Below are 21,925 nucleotides of genomic sequence, written 5' to 3' on the forward strand. Positions count from 1 at the left end.
GACGTCACACCGTCTGCATTGAAGCAGCTTCAAGTCGGGCAGACTACAGCGGAAGTCCGCTTTACGAATTCAAAATAAAGCCACACAAGGAAACGACACATTATGATAATGTTAGCTTTTTATTTATTTTATCAGAAAATAACCCAGATGTTTACATTGTGTTCATCTCAGTTTAAGTTTGTAGACTACAAATAAATAATAAAAACTGGTGGATTTAAAAAGACATGGGCATTTGCCAGGAGGTTCAAACTAAACAGTGGGACTGTTGCATTATTGGAAATGGAGGATTCAGTCTTTTGTCTAAAAATCGGGATATTTCAGCCATTGCTGCTTCAATTGACCGTGTCTTTTGTGTTCCAACTGAATTGAAATGCAATGCTTAACTGCTGAAATATTCCTTAAATACGAATGAGTCATTGTTATAAATACACAGTCTATATATATTGTTGTGAACTCTATCTTTAAGCACTTCTCCATTTTTAGTGAGCTCATTTATGAAATATCTTCATCCTATTGACTTATATAGAAATGTTGACTTAGATAGAAATGTTATGAAATTTAACGTTCTCTCTTTTTGCAGTTATCAATAAAACTGAAACACCGACCACCGCAAAAAACAAAACTATCCACATATTTACATCCTCATTAATATGATCCTTTCCTCCATCCAAACGTCATATTACTTAATTTTATTTGGTTCAGTCACATCTTAGCCGTTTGTTTTATTTTGGAAGTTGAAACCGGAAGTTATAACTATACTTTTCGCCGACTTGACCGAAGTGTGCAGTAGTACAGTACCTGGTGCTATAATTTAATAATAGTGACAATGCACTCTCCAATAAATACAAATTCCAGACAAACAAAAGCAGTCATACAAGATTAGACCATATAAAACCTGTGGACCATTTTAATATATAATATACTATTCTATACTTTTTTTCAGTTGAGACACTAATTCCCACCAATTTAAAATATGTTAATTTTTTTCCCACGACAAGACAATGTGTGGAAGGTTTACGACTTTTATCAGCTTCTTGCTGCAAATGCACAAGAGTTACAAAATACTTTTAGAAAACTGCACAAATTATTGCAAATGTAGACAGTTTTTTCCTGTAAAGGATTAATAATATTAACAGGTAAGAATTGATGCTCAACAAGACTACTGCCTGAATATAAGAGGGAAGTTTACAGCCTCAAGAAATCGGGACAAATGAAAATCCTTCCAGACAATAAAAAAGGGAAGGAGAGCAAACATCTTTCTCTTGAACTTTCTTTAAAAGGTAGACGAGTGAAGCTCAGACTATTGTTTGCTGTGAAGAAGATTTACAATGCAGACAAAAAACGGCCATTGAAGTGTAAAAACTGTATTGCTAAATGGCCCACAACTCCAAAGACAAAATGTATCTCAACTGCCTCCATATTTAACAACTATTTCCAACAGAACATATAAAACCAGTAAATACCGAGCAATACTCACATTAACCTTCTTTTATTACCACTGAAAGAGGAGAAGGCAGTATTAATGTATACAATATGCAATAGCCAGACAAACAGAGGCTCCAGTTGTTCATATTTCATTCAGCTGGTGGCAGTGTAATACTGACAATATTTTCATTTCACACCAGTCAAATTTTCTTCAGAAGGTCCTTTAGAAGCAACAGGTGGTTTGAGGTTTAGGCCAACTATTGCACCAAAGGTGAACAAAGCAGAACCTGGTTTAAGCTGTGAGACATAAATACGCTACCTCCTGCCTTCAAATTGGAGACAGGTCATCAGACAGATTTAACACCTGTGTTAGTGTGGATGACTTGTCCCATGTCGTTATTGCCTGAACCACAACACATGCCATTCGGTGCTATCATTAAGTCAACGGAGAAGTAGGTTGTTTATCAGCCTTGCTCTCATTTCAAAGTAATCATGGATGAGGAAGTTACGCAATTTTCTGATTTTAAGTCGTACCTTATTCATTATTGCCCATGAAACATGAGTTGAAGACATTACAAAGACGCTGCATGAAAGAGGCTTTGGGTATTCAAGATGATGGTCACAGTGGTCCAAACAATCAGCCTCAACACATTTATCATATTGTGCTTACAACTGTAAGCACAAAAGGATCCGAGCATGACATTTTGATTTCAGGGATGACATCATGAACAAGTAACAGCCCTTTATGTCTCTGGGCTTCATTGTTAGGAAATGGTGTTGCTCAAGTAGTAATTTTCTTTTAAGCTATAACATACATATGTATCCATTCTTAAATGAAAAATAACAGGGATACCTTGTATTGTGGGCTGCCAGGTATCATACAAATAGGACTCTCAGTATTAGTGTATACTCTCATGCATTAGTTTGGCTGCTCTTTTAGACTGTTGCTTCAAAGAAGAAAATTAAAAGCACAACAGCAGATTCCAGTGTGAAGTTGCAAAGCTAAAACTACATTTTCCTCCTGGGCATAAAGAGACCATTTTGTCTGAGAACAAGCCGCTTGCACAGAGTGCTGCCAAAGGGCATTTAGACTAAACCCCGACAAACATTTAACAAGGTTACTTACATTGTTCAAGTAAAGTGAACCCAAATATATTTAACCCCTTATAAAGAGGTATTATTAAATAAAAGTGTTAGAATTGGCCATGTTTTCATAAAGTAAACAAAATAAACTTTTAAATGCAAAACAAGAGTTTTATTGCAATACAGGATTTTCTTCTGCTGCGCTAGGCACATCAACATACGGGTGGGGGTGGGTGGGGGGCAGGCCGGCACCAGAATACCATTAATGTGAGTCATGAATTGGGTGAAAATGTTTTTATCAATGAGGCCACCTGGACCCAGGTAGACCACGCGATTGTCCAGAGTTCACTTGTCTTCAGCCGTTTTAATTTAAAACATAAACAGAGGCCTACCCCAAGCATAAAAGGCATGTTCAACAAAGCAACAAAGAGAAAGCAGAAAAGTACCAGCGTAATACATCCGCATACAATCAAAATGGAATTTTCTTTAAGGAAGCAGAAACATTAATGAGTAAACAATTGCATTCATCTTTGTTTCATTCCATTTTTGGCATTTATCCTTGAACAGATTGTGCTTCAGCAGCAGCAATTAATGTTAGACACATGTTGAAATGACGGGATTATTAATGAGAAGTCAAGAAAGATGAAAACGTGCTAAGCTGATATAAGGCTTCATTTATACAGTCATTGGTTCGAGTCCAACACATGTATTATTTTTTAAAACTGCAAAAAATAGACGGGTTTATGTAGCAATCCAATAAAGATCCAGCAACACATTTATTTAAAAAAAAAAAAAAAGTGGCACTAGTGGAACTCCCTGAAACAATTTACATAGGCGATGTATTCACCCCCTGCTGATTGAATGGCTACATAATAAGGAGCCTTAAACAAGAGCCTTCAAATTTGAGCAAATGCCTGTATTGTTTAAAGCTGATCATTGTACAAGCACGCCAATGTCTAAACCATTCCTGAGATGCAAAAATGTTTTCAAAATGACCAACTGTCACAGAAACAGCGAAAAAACAGCAATTGAACAGAGTGACAGTAAAAGTGATTAGGTAATAGCTAGCCTGTTGATTGATTGGTGATTGCAGGTTTCATTGAATATGAAGAATAAGACAAAGAGATGGAAGCAAGAAATGGGGCTGAAAGTGCAAGAAGTTGAGGACAACATATGTGAATAGGAATCTGGTGAGAAGAACAAAACGTCCTGCTCTGTGTTTAAATGTACAGGTGAAATAACCGTGGTGGAATGAGAGACGATTGACAGGGGAGCAGACAAAGAGTGCATGAACACAAACAGGGAGGAGATGCGTGTTTAGCTGATCAGTAGAATACCACACTAGACTTTCCTCCAGGGGGGTTGAGGACCCTGTTGTGAGAACGAGGCTTGGGTCCCAGATGAGGCTCGTGGTTCTTGCCCTCAACAGTCGGATGAGTCTTCTTAGGAGGTGAGGAAGAGGAAGGGGGCTCGGGCACAGCAGGGGCTGGCACAGCAGCAGGCTCTTCCTTGGCTGGCATGGGAGCTGGGGGGGCCACCTCCTTCACCTCAGGTTGGCTGACCTTGGCTTCTAGTGCTGGGAGGCAAAAACGAAACCATTTTACAGAAATGCAAAAAAATATCCTAATCAATTTAAAAAAAAATATATATATATATATATATATATATATATATATATATATATATATATATATATATATATATATATATATATTCTAATCCCTGTGATCTCCATAATAATACCGTTAACACTTTGAAAGTTACAGTGAGTAGGATGACTCAATATAAAAAGTCAGAAAGAGAAAACATTTTTTCATGATGTAACTTACCAGGTGATGATTTGGATTCAGGTCCCAGACTTATATGGTCCTGGAAAAAATAGATAGAGATAAGAGTATCACTGTGTGTGTGTGTGTGTGTGTGTGTGTGTGTGTGTGTGTGTGTGTGTGTGTGTGTGTGTGTGTGTGTGAATGTGTATATATGACAGACTCTCTTGTTTATGTTACTTGAATGAAACTAAAGTAGCTTCGCAAAACACTGCAACTTCAAATTAAAGTAGTTTCTTGAAAAGAAGATTATAATCTCAATCAATACAAATTTAAACTGGTTAAATAAACAGCTTCAACATGTTACAGAAAACTGAACATTTTACTGATTTCTTAAGGAACTGGCTGCTTGGAATTTATTTGGGTCACTGCTGAGATTGTTGCAATAGACTCAGCAGTGTAACAATACTCTGGTTGCACAAACACTATTGATCCATAGGGAGGACTGATTGATACACCAGTGTATATGACATATTTGCCATATGTTCAAGTCATACAGGATAAAATGAGTATCAAATATTTGATAAGCGGCAACAAGCAGACTTTTGGACCTTAACTGCACATGGGTTGGGACTATTCCTTTAAAACATGTTTTACAAAAGTAATGAAATAAGATACAAAGCAATACAAAAACAAGTCAGTTAAAAAGAGTATAAAATGTAAGCGCATGGCCTACCTTTGGCTTATTTGGGTGGCTTCTGCTTGCGCTTTGGACAGGTGCACTCTCTGCAGCACCGAATATGTTGCTGGCTGGTCCACCAGGAGGTTTGTGTCTCTGTTGCCGAGCTGCAGGTTCAGGATCCCCGAATATGCCGCTACTCTTCCCACCTACATAAAGTATCACAAATATGTGTGATATGTTTTGCAGCAGTGACGGTGTCATAATTGCACACTTTGTAACATTTAATTTTGATTGGATAGTAAACTACCCTGCCAATGTTGTGGTATTGCAGATTTATGACACTGTGGCAGAATTTATATGGGATTAGGAAATATGTTGACATCTGAATTGACCTTATTCAATTCACCTTTCAGCATTATACCTAATTTGCATAAGAACATGATGGTGTGATATACTCTACACATACTACAGTGGGGTGCTAACGTAAGGCAGTCAGGGTGACTCAGCAGTCCGTGTCTGTAAACTCACACCATTTTTTAACAGTAGTCTGAACTGATAACATTCCTGATTATACCAGATACTCCACATAATTAGTTTCAGGCCCAGAGAACATTTAAAGTGTGCATACTGAAATGATCCCATCATAGTGACACTGTTCACACCCTGGACATTGATAATGGGTATGACTGGCCAACCTCTGCACATCAATTAGCCCTGGCATGTTGATCTGACCTGGAGGATTAGAGCGAGTGGGTACACTCTGGGAGTCCTCTGGTGGAGCAAACAGTTTAGAGGCCATCTTATTAGGTCTTCTTGATGCTGCAGAGTCGTCTTCATAGCCACCAAACAAGTTACTGGAGCCACCTCCGGGAGGCTGCAACACCCTGCAAGGGATGAAGTAAAGTAGAACTTTAATAAGATCCCATCCAATGTATTCATCCCAGTCTCATGTAATCAATGAGTCATGTAGGCTCATGTTTACTGACGACTATGAGAACAAGTATGCTACTTCTGTTCTGTACATAAGCTCCTCTTATTTGACTATCGGCAAGGTAACGGTAACGTTGTATTCCGGGGTATGGCGCCGTACGCCTGAAAACTCCGGCTTGTTAGAACTGACGCTTAGCGACACTTTCACGTTATTAAAAGCACACAACATACGGGAATCGGACTCTACATAGTGGGACTAGAAGGAAACTTGAACGCCGTTGTTGGCGAGTACAAAGAAGAGCAGTCCGAGGTGGCTTTCATACTTCCGCAGGCGCAGCAGACAACGCCTGGTCGGCTAGCTTAAAAGCTAGCTAAATATTGGCTTTGCTAACGCGAGACAACTCAAATCCTCAGGCTTAACTCGCGTATAACGTCGCTCATTGCTAATGTTAGGTTTAAAGGGTAGTAAAAAAAACTGCAATAAGACACTTGAAATAAGACATTGTCGACCATTTCTTACAGAGATAACCAAGCTACACGATCATATTCTTTACCTGGAGCTTGGTTTCGTCCCAGTGTCCAGCCCTTGAAACATGTTAGTCGAAGTCATAATGTTTTTGGTGTTTGATCCTACAAGTTTCCGAAGACAACTTCGTCAGTTTGCCAACTGGACGACCAGCAAGTACAGCCTGTCTGCGCGTGCTCAAACCTACTCGTGAAGAATGTAAGTCCTCCCAAAGGCGACACGGAGGGATATAAGTGGTCCGCCACCCCAATCTGCCGAGTGGTGCGGAGCGCTCGTTTCGATTCACCCTGTGCCCCGCTGGAAAAGATTGATCACGGAACCATTGGGTAGAAGTCGTTCCAGACAATACTGCTGTTTGATTACAGTATTAATGAAGCCGTTTGCACCTGTTAATCTGTTATACAGGTCGTATATAAAAACAAAACCAACAAACAAAGGAAACTCCACCCCGCTGGTCTTTCACAAAGACCAAATCCGTGCACTGTTCTTGATATATGACGCTTGTTTTGTGACACCGGTGCGACTGGTCTGAACAAGGCATTGTGGGCTAGAGTATGAGATATTTACCAAGATTGCGTGCAGATGCTATTGAATTAAAAGCCCTTTGTACCATATTGTGTTAGCTTAGTTGCAGTGTTTCGTTGCCAGCCCTAAACATCAGATTCTTATTCCGTTTAGCCGGGTCGTTTTAGGCGGACAGGATATAAATCAAGTGCATCCTCTGGGTTTGGCCGAGTGATCACTTTCTGGGAGGAACTTATTTTTAAAGCGCCAAAAACCTCCATTGCGGTGATCAAATGTTGTTGAAACAACGCTTTATTACGAGCAAACATGTTTGCTTATTAAAGAAGTCAAACTGGCTTTGAATTAAAAAAAACATATTGGGAAATGTATAAGGCATGACCGGAAAAGAATGGTAATTGGTCCTTCGGCGTGGTTTCTCTCACTAACAATTGGCGGATCGGTCTGTCAATCAAATTCTAACCGTCGTCCTCGTGTTTTTCTGACCAATCATAGGATTTGTTTTCTAGTCGTAATGGGCGTGTCTAAACGCGTGCTAAATCGAACTGCAGGAACTGTCATCGGTAACAAGCTGGACGGATGCAGTCAGCTGGCAATGCTAGTCCGTGTGTCGATTATTAATACCACCAACAGGCTTCCACATCAGGTAATTCCTAAACTTTGATTCGTGTTATCCATCTAACAAACCGTCGGAGGCTCTGCGTGTATAATAACTGGGACGTTACAAGCCGTTTTCGCCACGTTTGACTGTCCGAGCGTTAGCTAGCCGACAGCAGTAGCGATGCTAGGCGTACCACGTTCTGTATGGAGACGACAACTACATGTATTTAATACATCTTATTACAGCAAAGTTAGCGATAAATGTTCGTGTAAACAGCGTATATAGTATTAGCTATCACCACGTCAGACTCTTAGAATATTGTCAACCTAACCTCGTGTAAAAGCAGAGACAGTGGTTGGACTATGACATTGTAAAGGCAACATAACTGTGGAATAAGTGTGATGCTGTGAGATGTTAGACTAACCTGAACCTACATCAAAACAATAGTTTGGGATTGCAGTTTTTAATTGTAATAATTTTTTTTATTGTAGCTACATTCATGTATCAACATTACAACAACTTCCAGTTGAAAGATTCCCGACGAGCGAAAGTAAACATGAACAAACTTTACTAGTAGTTCATGGTTCTCACTGCTGTCAGATCAGTTGTACATTGTGGCTGAGATTTTGCATTAAGATGACTATAAAGAGGAATTTAAAAACTGTGTGGGAATGTAGAAAGGGGGACGTCCCTCGTCATTTTCATATTCAAACTAACTACTCATCTTCAATTGGTATTTCTTTGTGTAGCTCTATTTTGCTGTCATCCTTCTATGCTGTCACACTCCCGGTTATACAGAAATAAATGGATTAGTAGATGATAAACGAGAAACACAACATTGTCATGTTTACAAATTATAAATGCATTATAAACGTAAAATAACAGGTCTTGATGTTCACCAGGCACATAACGCCTCGTCTAGACACATGATTAGTATTTGTATGAGGCGATAGTGATGCCAGCAAATAGAGCATGCTCACAAAGCCTTGTAATTGCAGGCTATATATGAAATACATCGTTTTGCAGACATAAGTTCTACATGCGATGGTGACGTAGTGGCAAACAAAGTCCACTTGCGCACAGGTTATTACAACTATCTATGCTTATCAATTCAGATGAGCTCCACTGACATAGGCCGCAGTAAAGTCTTCCTGGATGCATGCAGTAAATATGTCTGATTTGTGAGTGTTTTATAGTTTTATTTTTTGTTGCAAATAAGCATTGAGTAATGTTGCTGATAGAAAACAGTTGAACTGCGCAGAGAGTTCAGCTCAGTCGAAGCAGAAGCAAGGAGAGGGCAGAAAGCGGAGAGATCGGTCTCGGTTTTATTATGCTCGATTTTAACCGTATTTGCCAATCTAACCAGTCGGACTCATGGTGAAAAGAAAGAAGACGTCGCCTACTAGCGAAGAACACGAAAATGGGTAACAATGTGTTTAAAATAAACACTTTATTTAGAGGTCGAATGCACCGACGGGGCTCGTTGTCGTTTCTGCAGGGCGCTAAACTGAAAAGCGCTCGCATTTGAATTTAGTTGAAATTCAACCGACAATATTGTCCTTTCGAGTCGAAAGACACTCGGTAAAACACCGCCGCCAGTTCCTAAACTGTGTTGGTTGTTGAATGTAATTGATCTCAAGACGTTTAATGCATATATTTGGTGTTGTTTTGTCGGGACTGGAGAGGGGATTTGAAACAAACAGCGGCGGCCATGTTGAGAGACAGTGAACGTCGTCTTTAGAAGTTAATTTCATACACCGCTTTGCTCCCAATGTGACAATTTTTTCCCTGAATGTGTGTTGGCAGCATGACACTGGGCTCCAGGGAGGCGATCGGTGTCGAAGGGAGGAGGAATCCGGCCAGAAAGCCCGAAGGTTGCGACGAAGAGGAGAGCGGAGAGCAGGCGAGCGAGGAGCGCAGTACAAAGGGAGACGACGGAGTGGAAATTCTTAATCCATCAACTACGGGTCTCAGCCCCGGTTCAGCTCCGGTTCTACCGGCCTCTCCTGCGAACAGGACCGGATTTGACTCGACCCAGCATTCCCAGACCTCCGCGGAGCCCGCCCCTCCGTGTCACGACCAGCATCATTTTCTCCGATCAAGCGTCCGACCTGCGAGCAAACGGATCCGGAAGGATTCGATCGGCTCGACCATCAATGGACACGGAGGGGCGAAATCGAAAGGTATTGGATGTTATAAGCTCAGGGAGAAGTGATGGTCGCAGCTCTGGGAGAAGTGTGCATCGGCGGGGGGTCTTCCCTCAGTTGTCGCTGTGTTTACAGTTTGTTTACCAGTGATGTCTAAGCTGATGCTGGCTTTGTTGTGTTGTCCCTCTGGGCCACTGGCTGGGTCGTTTTGGCTGCTCCAAACCAAGTTGAAAAACTACCCTGTGAACAATTTATGTTCAAAAATAATAGTCACACAGATCAGAAGTTAAATTTGCAATAGGGTTTCAGTTTCTTTGAAACTTGCCTTTATGGGTTTAAAACACTGTTTTGACTGGTGACTGTAGACACAAGTTAAATGCCTGAGTGTTTCTGCATGGAAATGAGAGCAGGTCATGAGAGCAGCACTATTATAAACAGTTGCTTGCAGTTTAAAAAAAAATGTTGCACAAATATTTTCAGCGAATAGACAAATAGAGCAGACTGAGCTGATTGCCTTACACAATTTAACTGATCCGACCAGTAGGTAATTTAGCAAGTATTTCCTTACTTGAGGATTTAGTTTTTCACTTACAGATGTTGTGAGGAATTATTATTAACTTGTTTCAGTTTGTATAATTATTCTGCTCCGTTCTGAGAGTATATCAGTTTTTTTCTCTGCTGAAAATTGTCATACTAAATGCGTTGGACTCTGATCAGACAGAACATTTACTGTATATTGATGAGTTTGTCTGCTCCGACAGGTATGACTAATGTATTTCTGTAATTGTTTTGTCAAATGTTTACGTAGATTGCCCAGGTGTCGAGCAGTTGACCAAGGAAGCCCTACTTATTTTTGATATGATGCTATATTGGTGCACATCTATTTTCAGAGAGACACATCTAGGTTAGTGCCTATGACCCACAGATTTGTATTTGTAAATGAACACCCATTTTGGCTGAAAATCTACAGCAACTGCCTCTGTGCTTGTGTTAATGTCTCTGGCATTGTGCTCCTGTTCTGGGTAAATACAGCCATCAGGAGTTGGTTTTGGACCTGTGTACTGTGGACCTGGCTGTAGGGACTGATTGTTTTTTCCTGTCTCCTTGCCAGAGCAGAACCACATAAGCTCTGCAGGTTGTGCAGTATAGTTGCAGTGGGTGGCTTTGTTTGCGTGCATTTTAGCATCTCCCGAAAACCCCCACAAACTGCACATTCTTTCTTTGCATGCCATACAAAACAACCCATGCGGTTTGTTTCAATTCTTACATTTCTGACTCTGACATTGAAGTTGTATTTTTTTCTCTGAATGTTTCATGACTGATGGCTTTGATGCCTCCTGTGTCTGTGTAACTCAGGGGCAGAGAATGGCTCTTCCTCTCAGGGGACAGTGGGACAGTCGGGGCCAGTGGCCGGCTCCACAGGGGGAGTGTCGAAGGCCTCCAAGGGCCAGGGGTCCACTGAGAAGGAGGAGCAAGCTGGTAACCAGAAGAGGGCCCGTCGGCAGTGGGAGTCTTGGAGCACAGAGGACAAAAACAGCTTTTTTGAGGGCCTCTATGAGGTAAAGCGCAGGCAATCGATTGTCATCAATCAAAAGGTGGCACTTCCTTATGTGCCACAACTTTAATTACTTTTTAATTTATATGGTGCGATTTATTTTTGACATCTTGTACTTGACTCTGGTCCCCAGCATGGGAAGGACTTTGAGGCTATCCAGAACAACATTGCAATGAAGTACAAGAAAAGAGGAAAGCCAGTCAACATGGTGAAGAACAAGGAGCAGGTTCGCCACTTCTACTACCGGACCTGGCACAAGATCTCCAAACACATTGACTTTGCCAACGGTGAGCTGCCCTTTTATCTTTGCCACCCCAAAACAGGTGGGACCTGAGTGAGTCTCAGTGAAAGTTTGAGGGTCAAACACTATTTATTTCTAAAGAGTTGGACCACCACATAACATATTATTTTACAATAATAGCGTACAGCTTGTACCATCTCACCTTGTCTCACAAGGTTCTAGTTAAATATATATTTTCATTCCTGGACCATGTGTTTTCTCAACAATTCCTGATGTTGAAATAGCATTTCTTTAGGTAGGGAGACTTGAGCTTGAGCCCCTCTCCTCTTCAAAAAGCCCTCAGTGTCACTGTCTTGTTATCTGTCGCATGCACATGCCTCCTGAATCCCTGTTTACAGCACCGTTGTGACTTGTGCCACCTTTTCTTCTCAGTGTACTCCAGAGTGCTGAAGAAGTCCTCTCAAGAACTGTACGGCCTCATCTGCTATGCCGAGCTGCGCAAAAAAGTTGGCGGGTGTAAGTGAAGGCTGTGCATGACTGTTTTAAATGGTGTTGTGTGTGTGAGTGTTGTTCTACAAGGGATGTGATGAAACACTGCCCCCTCCCAGTCACGGGGGACAGCTGCTCCTGAGGGACGATGTCGTAAACAGCTCTGTGTTTTGTCTTTGACAGTAATGGATGATAAGAACGTGTCAAAGCTGAACGAACTAATCCAACAAGGGTAAGTCTTTAGTAAAATTGAGAGTGAAAAAATGCATTGCCTCCTCACATTTTCAGTTGTTGTGTTAAAAATACAGGCTGTATTAACATGTGACAACAGTACATGTACAATTGTTACGCTTATTTTGGGAACTATATGTGATTCAAAAAAGTTGTCCTTAACATTAAAGCTTTCGCTGCTGTTCTGTCTGCTTGACCAGGGCCACCACCGTGCGCTCCAAAGGGAGGAACCTGCGAATCAAAGCACCAATGTGCCGAGCACTGAAGAAACTTTGTGACCCAGATGGTGAGCATGTGATTCACGGACACAAAGTACATACATTCAAAGTAAACAAACATTATGGCTGGAAATACAAACCACGCGATGGTGAGGCACAGGGTTTGTGGGGGTGGGGTTTTGGCAATAACAATGGCAGCATGTGGGCTAGTGGTGTTTCCATGGAAACACTGTGAGGAGCAAAGTGAGGAGGAGGGAGATGATGGAGTTGACTGGTCTGACTGACTGGCATCTATCTGCCCCTCTTTTCAAAAACAGCCACTCACTTAAGTTGGAGAAACATTTGCTTTAACCAAGGATGATCTTTCTTATTTAGTCAGTGTTTATTTTTTAGCTCTGTAACGGCGAAGGTCCTCGTACCAGTTTGTTATTTCCTCTGCTACGTGTTATAACATCATACTTTCACACGCTGGCCTTTGCTCTTTAAAAACACATTGACTTTTCTCGTGTGAGATCGTTGTCAGTGTTACTCATTCAATCTCATTGTGTCTTTGTGTCCTTTCAGGAGTGAGTGACGAGGAGGACCAGAAGCCAGTGCGTCTCCCCCTGAAGGTGGCCGTGGAGCTCCAACCGCGCAGTAACCACTCCTGGGCCCGCGTTCAGAGTCTAGCCCACAACCCTCGCCTCAGGTCGGCCTGTTAACTAATGTCTGAGTGGAGTCTATGACCAACAAACACAATCATAATGATTTCTTAATAATTGGCTTTGAAGCAGAACGTGGAATACACTTTTAGCCCCGGATTAGGAATAGGTTTTCAGCCATATCATGACTGTAAAAACACTTTCTCGTTTGCTTTTGTTCTGTCATTGTTTTCAGGATCAATTTTCAAACTATACTATACCTTTTGGAAAATCAATGCCCGTTTTTAGATGCTGCCGTCAACATGAGTGCATCATCAAGCAGTTTAAAAAAGTGATGTATGTTTGCAACCGAAGCACCACAAAACTAAAAAAGTGATGTTGTGTTTGCTTTGGAAAATGTTGAACGGAAATCCAAAGTATTTATGTATAGTATGTTTTAAGTTTCCCGGATCAATGGCCAAAGTAAATCTATATGTGTATTCATTTAGTGTGGGACCTAAAAGTGCTTCATGTGTTACTCAATCACCCGGCCCAGTGCTGTTCGGCACCATGGTACCACAACAGCCTGTATCAACGCTGATCTCTTTCTGTGTCTTTTCCAACGCAGGATGGTGGTGGAGCTCCACAGGAAAGTCTCCAGCCTGATTGATTATCTGAAACAGAAGTGGGCGTACCAGGACCAGCGGATCGTATCCTTTTAAAACGTCATATGATTTTTAGAGCAGTATTGATTGCATTGCAGTTTAGAAAAAGGGTTGCACAGAGTGCGAGAGCACATGTCTGTGATAGACGGTTGTCATGTGACAGTACAGCAGAGAGTGCGAGATCATTTACTTCATAGTTAGGTTTCTCTCTACTTTATACACGAGCTGCTACGTACATTGTTTTTTATTTTCTTTGGTATGTGATTTGGAGCAGTGGTATTCCACGTCAGCATTAAACATTTGTGAACTGTAAACGTGTCTATTTCTGTCATTTCTGTCTGAGTCCTTGACACGCGATGCTTCAGCTTAAGAGTCTCATGGAGAGGGAGGCTCTGGAGGTCGGCCCATCCAGCACAGCCTCTCCCAGCAAATCCCAGCAGGACGATCTCTTCCTTTACCCCGTTGAGAGCAGCACTTTGACCACACTGCCTGGTGTGGCACGTGTCGTTCACTCCAAGGCCTCCTGCACTGTACACTGGCTAGAAAGTGGCAAGAACCGGCCTAATGCCAAGGAGTTGCCCGCTGCTCAGATCCTGGGTATTCACACGGCTCCACCACTTCGGATTGGCACTAAATCTGGACGGGGAGGCACCGCTGCTGCTGCTGGTGCTTCAGCGACTGCATTGTGCGATAGTCGACGAACTGAGCCCCTTAACCCGGAGCCTTCACAAGACTGCTCTACGAAGGTAGAGGAGAAGAGACCTCAGTCTGTTTCGGTCCCCGCTTCCTCTCAGCAGACTGTGGCTCTTCGGGAAGAGGGGTCTGGGATAGGTCCCTCTGAAGGGGGAAAGATCTGCGCTGGTGTGAAGGCCAGTGGTGGTTTAGCAGTGAGCAAAAGCCTGGAGAAGTTGTGTAGTGTTACAGAAAGCTCCTCGGAGCCGTGTACTGAGGAGCAGAACACCAGCAGCTCCTCCCCAGAGGCCAACCAGACTCCCCCAGCCAAACCTCCAGTGTCTGGCTCAGAGGAGGGAATGTCGCAGGGCTCTGCACCGGCAGCCAAGGAACGGGCTGTCGAGCAGATCAGAGGGGAGGGTTGGAGCGCGCGTGACGCCGAGAATGTCACGCTGGCTGAGCTCTACCTGATGTTCGGGAAGCCTGGCAAGCTGCAGCTGGAGTACGAGTGGCAGCCCATTGCAGTCCCTTTCAACAACCAAGAAAATGGACAAGCCCAGCTCAAGCCCATCAGGACACAACACGTTTTGCGCTGCCTGCTCAAGCTGGTGGCCACGGAGGTCAATCCTAAACCTTTGGTAGGGATTAGCTGTTACTTGTTACTTTATTGTTGCTGGTTGCTGCTCTATTTTACCCTGTATTAAAAAAACAAACATCTGAATGTCATGATTATTTGTGAAGACTTTAAACACCAGTGAGAGCATTACTTAGAAATGTACACGTAGAGCAGGATGTGTCTATAATATATTTTCCCCTCCAGGCTCCAGAGCTGTGCTCCACTGCTCCATCCCCACACAAGACTCACCAAGAGGAGCAGAACCAGGCCCTTACACCTCCAGGGAAGGGCCCCGTAGTAGGTGTTCGCAGCCCCAGCTGTGGCCGGCAGCAGGCCTCTGTCCGCGGGGCCCGGTTACACCTGCCAACTGCTGGAGTCTCAGGTATTCACGCAATAAAAGCGCATTCAACTTTGGTTGATGAATCATGAATCATATCCCACATATCAGCTTTAATTCTTGGCCCATGTAAGACTGCTGCTGTTACGGATAACATGTGTTTGTGCTGATGTTGCTATAGTTGTTTTTCTTTGAGAATGAGAAGTAAATATATAGTGCAACTCATTCCTGCATCATAGGTGATTGTTTCTACAATAATTATGTGTACTGTATTATTGGAAAACCCCAGTAAATAGAAACTCCAGTTTCTCGTGTGTGTTTGGATGCTGCTCAATGGTTTTATTAATTGTCTTAAATGATTGGCACGCCTCCCATGACATCTCTTACTTGTTCCTGCCCTCTTAAGGTGGACGCAACCTCCCCCGCTCTCTGCTGGGGTCGACGGCGAGCAGCGAGGCAGAAAGCGGTGTGTTTGCGGTGCCCACCACGCTGCCCCCCAATAGCTCGCGGCACAACAGAATGTTTTCCCCCAACAAGGAAGCAGAGCTAGCCCTCAAACAGCAGCTCGACTCTATCAGTGTAAGACCGGGCAATGCATTGCTTTTTACACCAATTAAATATGCACTGTAGATCGTCCACAGGCACAAATGTAAATATGCGCTGTATCTTTGGTTTTCTTTTACAGATGCAGTCGGATCTTTTCCTTTCGAGACAGAGAAAACCTCGAAACAGACAACTCCGGAAACCACTTGTAGTTCAGGTAAGAGAAGAACACAGCGGTGTTTCACTTGATCTATTCTGTTGTATCGCAACGGATACCGACACATCTCTAACTTATAGTGTTGGGGAATTGGTTGAATCCTTGTACTGTAAATGTCTTTTTAGTGTTTCTCTGTGCATTTAGTTCAGTGGCTTCTGTCTCACCCACAGCGAACACTTCTACCACGAACTACAGGAGACACTCCTCAGCACGTCTGCTCCTTCTCCATCCTCTCCAACTCCTCTGCCACAGGTACTCTTCAGGCCTCCTGATCCTACAGTACAATTTGTTGTCAGCAGAAGATAGACATGTTTAAATGATTGTACTCCTCCCTATAGTGTAGCATAACACTGTCATACTTGTGTTCTTGACATTAGGTCTTTTAAAAGGCCTCGTCCAACATGCTCTTTGTACATGACTAAATGTCATTTCTCGTTTTCAACAGCCATTCTGTTAATCTCCCGCTCGCTCGCTTCCTGTTTCTTCCCTCAGGAACTGGATCTTTCCGGCCAATCCACACTCGCCTGGCTCCTTCCTCCCGCCCCCTCCTGTCCAAAGCTTCCCCTGCAGCGTCCAGCTCTGCAGCAGCCAGCCTCTCCAGTATGTTCTGTTTTCATTATTTCATCTATTTTCTTTTTTTTCTGTTTCTAACTCAATTCTAGATGCGGTATAATTTATGCTGCACTGTAGAAGTACGAGTATTAGTTTGAACTCTTCATGTACTCCGATGACATGACCTCTTCACGCCTTCAATGTGCTCAACAACAAGAACTACTAAACAATGTATCCACGCAGAAAGTTGCACATTGTTTGTCCTGTCAAATGAAAAGTAACCCTTCACATTAAGTCAGTTGAATTATTTGCAGTTTGTATTGTTCTGCCTTCTCATGGAGTCCTAGTTAATGGCTTCATACTCAAACCCAACTATATTCTAAATATATAGTTTTTCCTTTTGTAAGATTATGTTATTTTTGTCTAAGACACTGCAGATTCTCTGGATTTTATACACAATTGAGTTACAGTTTCAAATGATATGAAAATAATTGAGTTCTTAACTCACACATGATCTCTGACAGTCAATATGGTTTGAACAAATACTCTTTTGTGCTGGAGTAAAAAGACAAAAAGAACATTCTTCCAGCTCCTCACTATTCTCTCATGCGTTCCCTTTTTATATTCACAGTGTTGCTGAGGTTACTTTTTTTTTGTCCATCCAAACATGCTCAGTTACTATTGATAATAATCGGGTTTAGTGCTGATGTGACAAATCCCTTGTGTTTCTAAACTGTTAATACTCTTTCAGGTGCCATTGACCTGGCTGCTAAGTCTGCAGGTATCATCCCTGGCAGTCCCTGCCGGGAGCTGAACTCTCCCGCGGTTGATAACAGCACCCTGCTGCACGCCACACCCCTTGTTGATGCAGAACCAGACGCTCAACTCCTCCAGCACAATGTCCCAGAGGTCAGCAGCACAAACTGATACAGACTGGGAGCTTTTCCTTACTTGGTTTCTACACATAGATAATTACTTTATAACTACCTAGCTGTGAGGGGTAAGGATGACTCCATTGATTAAGGCCAGAGGAAAGTATTGTTTGTTTGTGCAGGCCCTATTCACAGGTAGAGGTACAACAATAGGATGACGGCTGACTGCAGTTACTAGTGTAAGAAACGATAAGATGCTGATGTTGAGTCGGGACCCACAACAGCAAATAGTCATGTTTTTGTTGTCATTCTATCCAAGCCTGGCCAGCTGGGTAGAAAACGCATCTGTTGAGGAAATAAAATTGTAGAAAATCTAACAAAGCAGCCTCTAAATAAGTGTTATTTTCTTATTTTTACAGAATGGTCACCCTCCACCGTCTCCTGGAGTGACCGGTAGTGGGACCTCGATCCTCTCTCCACCCAGCGTGGCCTCGCTCCTGGACATCTCTCTCCCCGGCCCACCTGAAGAGGCTCTAGCCCCCGGAGAACCTCAGACACACATCAGTGACTCTATCATCGAGCTCGCCATCAACTCTGCCCACTATGGTGCGTCCCAGATTCTATCCTATATGCTAACAATAACACGGAAACCTAATGTATGGGATGTTTATTTCTTTAAAACTGACAAATTGCAGTTGGATATTAGCATTACTTTAAGAATATACTGGAGCTCCGTCTCTCTATTGAGATGAAAAGTGACAACATGTCAGAATGGTTTGCAATCCCCACCAACAGGGTTTGTTTCCTCCTGAGAGGATGTGTTACGTTGACATGCAACCAACTAGCTCAGTTCTGAGACGTCGGGCATATTGAACTCTGTGTGTGTGTAATCGAATGGCTGTTTGCCTGTTATGCTGCAGGTGAGGAAGCCGCTCTCTCTCCAGCCAAGCTGAGCAACAGCGACGGCTCCAAACTGTTGGCCTCGTCTCCCTCAGTCAGCCCATCCAGAGGCTGGATCCCGTCGCCCAGCCACGACCCCCAGTGGTACCCCAGCGACTCGTCTGACTCCACACTAGGATGCCTCCTCTGTAAGTCTTTTTCTTTTCTAAATAATTAACCGCAAGCACATGCAACAGCACTTCTTTGTAGCTCGACTGAATACTACTGTGTTTCCTGACCAAATATTAGATCCTATAAATCAAAGTTAAAGCCTGAGACAGACAAACAGACTGTTGAATTGAACATTTCAAAAATAAATTCAGACTGCAGGTCAATGAAAACTCTAACATCAACTGACTAGTATTTACCCATCATTAAAAATAAAAAATGCTGAACATACAGCGGGTCTACTTCTGCCCGAGTTGCTGTAGAAAAATCACAGCTTTGCTTTACTGACTGTAAAACCATACTTACTAGCTTTAATGTCACAAAGGAAGTAATAAAGTAACACATTTTAATCTCAGTAAACCTTCACAAAGAACACTTTTAAACGTGTATTCTCTTGTTAATGCACAATAACACAGACACACCTGTGGACTTCCTCTAGCAGCGATGTGCCATGAAGAGGACTTTGTTTCCACTCTTTGTGTTTGCTGTCCCTTTTATTCACGATCTGTCTCTTTCCCTTCCAGCCAGCATGGTCTCTCCTGATAAGGGCAAGCGGACCACCCTAACCCCCTCTGGCCCCTCCAGCGGCACAGCTTTGCTTGGCCCCAGTCTCCTGGACTGCAACTCCCATGATTCCTTTCAGTCCCGTGGCCTTCCTGATGTGGCAGAGGTACGTTCTTGTTATTTAATTTAAAAAATGTTTTTCAGTTCTACACTCTGGCAGTCTAAAAATGGGCTTCCTTGTAAATAGTTCAACCTTTTTAGGAAAGACAAATGAGAAGATTGACACCACTGTCATACATTAAGCTACAGCCAGTTTAAGAAACAGTTCAATGGTAACAAAATCCCTCAAACTATTCATTTATTCCAGAGCTGTCTGGGGACAGAAAAGGGGATTTTAATCTATTTTCCTTAGTCTTTGCTGGTGCTCAGGCTGTTGTCAGTACTGTTGTACATTGAAAGCTCTCTGGTTGTGCTCGCAGATGGACTCTCAGCTTGCTTGTATGATGAGTGAGAGCAGTGTGGACTACATTGCACGCTTCAATGACCTGGCCCAGGAGCTGGCTGTGACCGAGCCCTCCATCCCACCATGAGAGGACCTGGCTCCAGCAACCCACGGCCATCTTGAAGGACATGAGTTTGCTCAGTCGAGACGGTCTCCACGCTGTCCCTTCTACTTTGGAGAAAAGACCCCCACCCCCTCCCCCCTGTTTGTAAAAGTGCAATAATAACAGTGAACCGTGACCATTGTTCAAAGCGAGTTGAAAACTTGTTGGTTTCACTGAACTGTTCTTTAAGTTGAAACGCCCTTTAAAAACGAACACTTTAGAAAAACAAATGCGTTTACAAAACACAACCTCATGTACAGGAAAAAACTATGCCATATTTGAACAAAAATATTTTTGACTGATCTGTTACGTCTCTTCCTGAATGTGGAGAGATTTGGTTTCTATTCCGTTGCTGTGGCCTCAGTTGGAAAAGTAGATTACAACACAGCAGGGCAGGTAAAGTAAAAACTACTGCCCTCCTTTCCACATGCTTTTGATCAGTTGTAGGTTTTATTGGTTGCATTTTAAGAACATAGCATGCCATGCATGTTCAGATTTAGGTTTGTTTTTATCTCGCGGTCAAATGTTACATGCAAGATGGCAGCTTTCGTTGGTTTGATTTTACTACTTCTCTTGAAGTTTGCGCTGAAATCACATTGGAGTTGAATGTGCAGTCGCTTCATGCGGATTATCACTTTTAAAGTATGTTGAGACGATAACAGCGATGCAATGCTCTTCAGGTTGGTTTGTTGTTGCGTAAACAGGTCGACATTCAATTTTGGCATTTTAAATAACCTAAGTTTGTAGTATTTCACTCGACTGCTTTAACAAATGACATTGATAATTTACTTTATCTCTCTTGCTGGTATCAAGAAGCGAGTCGAGCTGATTTCAGACTACATATTAATTTTTATTGATGAACTGAAATAGAAAATGTCAGTAGTGTTACACTCCCTTTCAAGCGAACAGGCACAAGTATGAAATTATATTAAACACTAAAGCCATAGTTTTAAGCTGTTTTAAAGTCGTTTTCTAACCTGATTGGTTGTGTTCAAAACAGTAATACTCCATTGACTAGTAGTTAGCCAGTAACAGACTCTCCATGCGGGGAGGTTGGAGGTAAAAAGATGTTTTTAAGTGCTTTCCCCATGTAGATTTGATGCAATGTGCTGTTGTTCACAGCAATCACACACCTACCACGTGAGGTCCATACTTATTGCATCCAGATTCGTTCTGAATGGCAATTAACCAGCATCATTAATATGCAGTATTGTGAACGTTTTGTCTCGACAACATGTTTAACTTCATTTCTTGAGTGTAAATTGTAGGAGAGCTCTTGTTATCATTCCACTGATGGGATTTCAAATGTTTGTCTCCAAGCACCTTGAGGGCTTTGACTCTAAAGTGTAAAAGCTCTTGTGATGTTTATTCATTTGTGAAACGGCTTCATCTTCACACACTAGATACAATGAAGATTATTCTTAATAAGGAATAAACGGCAGGTTCGTCTTTGAATCTGGCATGTTTTTATTTCATTTTTGTTGAAGGATTTATTTCTACAAATGTCAATTAACTTTACTGCGCTTTTTGTAACATAACGTAAATTGTAATTTGGACTATTTATTGTTAACATTTCAGAAATATTATTTTTTGTCTAACTTAATATTAAGAAAGAATGAAAAAAACTTTTCAGTTTGTAAAATGTGTTTTTATTCTGTGTATAAAGATAGTGATAAAAACCTTGTTTGTTTTATCCAATGTGTGTACTCAGCGTGTGTACTTAGTGGTAAACCAGTTAAAATGCAGCCCTTTAAATAGTTTCTTTACCAACAGTTTAATGGTTTCTATGCTGAACCTATGAGAACATTCTCACCCAGCAAAACAAATCAGCTCATTTAATTAACAAGAATACACTGAACAGAAATATATGTATGACCATTTCACAGTTGTAAGTGTAAACATGTCAACATTTTATTTCCTGCTGCAGTGTATGAGAACAACATCAGCTGACAGGATGAAAATACAGACTAATGATGTTGCCTAGAGACACAATTCCACTGAATTCACCTGGACTGAAAAAGTGATAAAACATTGGTTGAAAACCCCTTGGTCCAAACAGGAAATGAAACAGACCACAACAAACTCTTCTTCCTGTGGGATTTCCTTCATCCACGTGTATTAAAAGCACTTTGTTTTAATAATAATTTACAGTGGAGTACAGTACATGTGACCCAGAAACATGCAAGCTGCTGGACCGCA

At 42.1% G+C, this 21,925-nt stretch overlaps 2 protein-coding genes across 4 annotated transcripts; one reads left to right on the plus strand and one right to left on the minus strand.

Annotated features, from left to right (window-relative positions):
* Positions 1–2,667: 2,667 nt before the first annotated feature.
* Positions 2,668–6,882, minus strand: jpt2 (Jupiter microtubule associated homolog 2). Its single transcript, XM_034540093.1, has 5 exons — positions 6,441–6,882; positions 5,689–5,840; positions 5,011–5,162; positions 4,338–4,377; positions 2,668–4,084 (listed from the first exon to the last, which is right to left on the minus strand). Exons 1-5 carry the CDS (start codon positions 6,494–6,496, stop codon positions 3,834–3,836), a joined length of 651 nt encoding a protein of 216 aa, XP_034395984.1. The 5' UTR covers positions 6,497–6,882; the 3' UTR covers positions 2,668–3,833.
* Positions 6,883–7,477: 595 nt separating this feature from the next.
* cramp1 (cramped chromatin regulator homolog 1) lies at positions 7,478–21,418 on the plus strand. 3 transcript variants are annotated; one of them, XM_034539094.1, is made up of 20 exons: positions 7,478–7,580; positions 9,342–9,718; positions 11,039–11,241; positions 11,371–11,524; positions 11,911–11,994; positions 12,151–12,199; positions 12,399–12,484; positions 12,981–13,104; positions 13,665–13,746; positions 14,067–15,011; positions 15,194–15,371; positions 15,733–15,905; positions 16,012–16,086; positions 16,257–16,338; positions 16,579–16,686; positions 17,390–17,547; positions 17,930–18,116; positions 18,431–18,598; positions 19,142–19,287; positions 19,601–21,418. In XM_034539094.1, exons 2-20 carry the CDS (start codon positions 9,343–9,345, stop codon positions 19,709–19,711), a joined length of 3,489 nt encoding a protein of 1,162 aa, XP_034394985.1. In that variant the 5' UTR covers positions 7,478–7,580; position 9,342; the 3' UTR covers positions 19,712–21,418. The 3 variants fall into 3 exon arrangements, with proteins under 3 accessions (XP_034394985.1, XP_034394984.1, XP_034394983.1); XM_034539093.1 differs by lacking the exon at positions 7,478–7,580 and adding an exon at positions 8,626–8,716; XM_034539092.1 differs by lacking the exon at positions 7,478–7,580 and adding an exon at positions 8,759–8,959.
* The last annotated feature ends 507 nt before the right edge of the window (positions 21,419–21,925 follow it).

This window comes from Cyclopterus lumpus, chromosome 8 (genome assembly GCF_009769545.1).
Source record: "Cyclopterus lumpus isolate fCycLum1 chromosome 8, fCycLum1.pri, whole genome shotgun sequence".
Taxonomy (NCBI): Eukaryota; Metazoa; Chordata; class Actinopteri; order Perciformes; family Cyclopteridae; genus Cyclopterus; species Cyclopterus lumpus.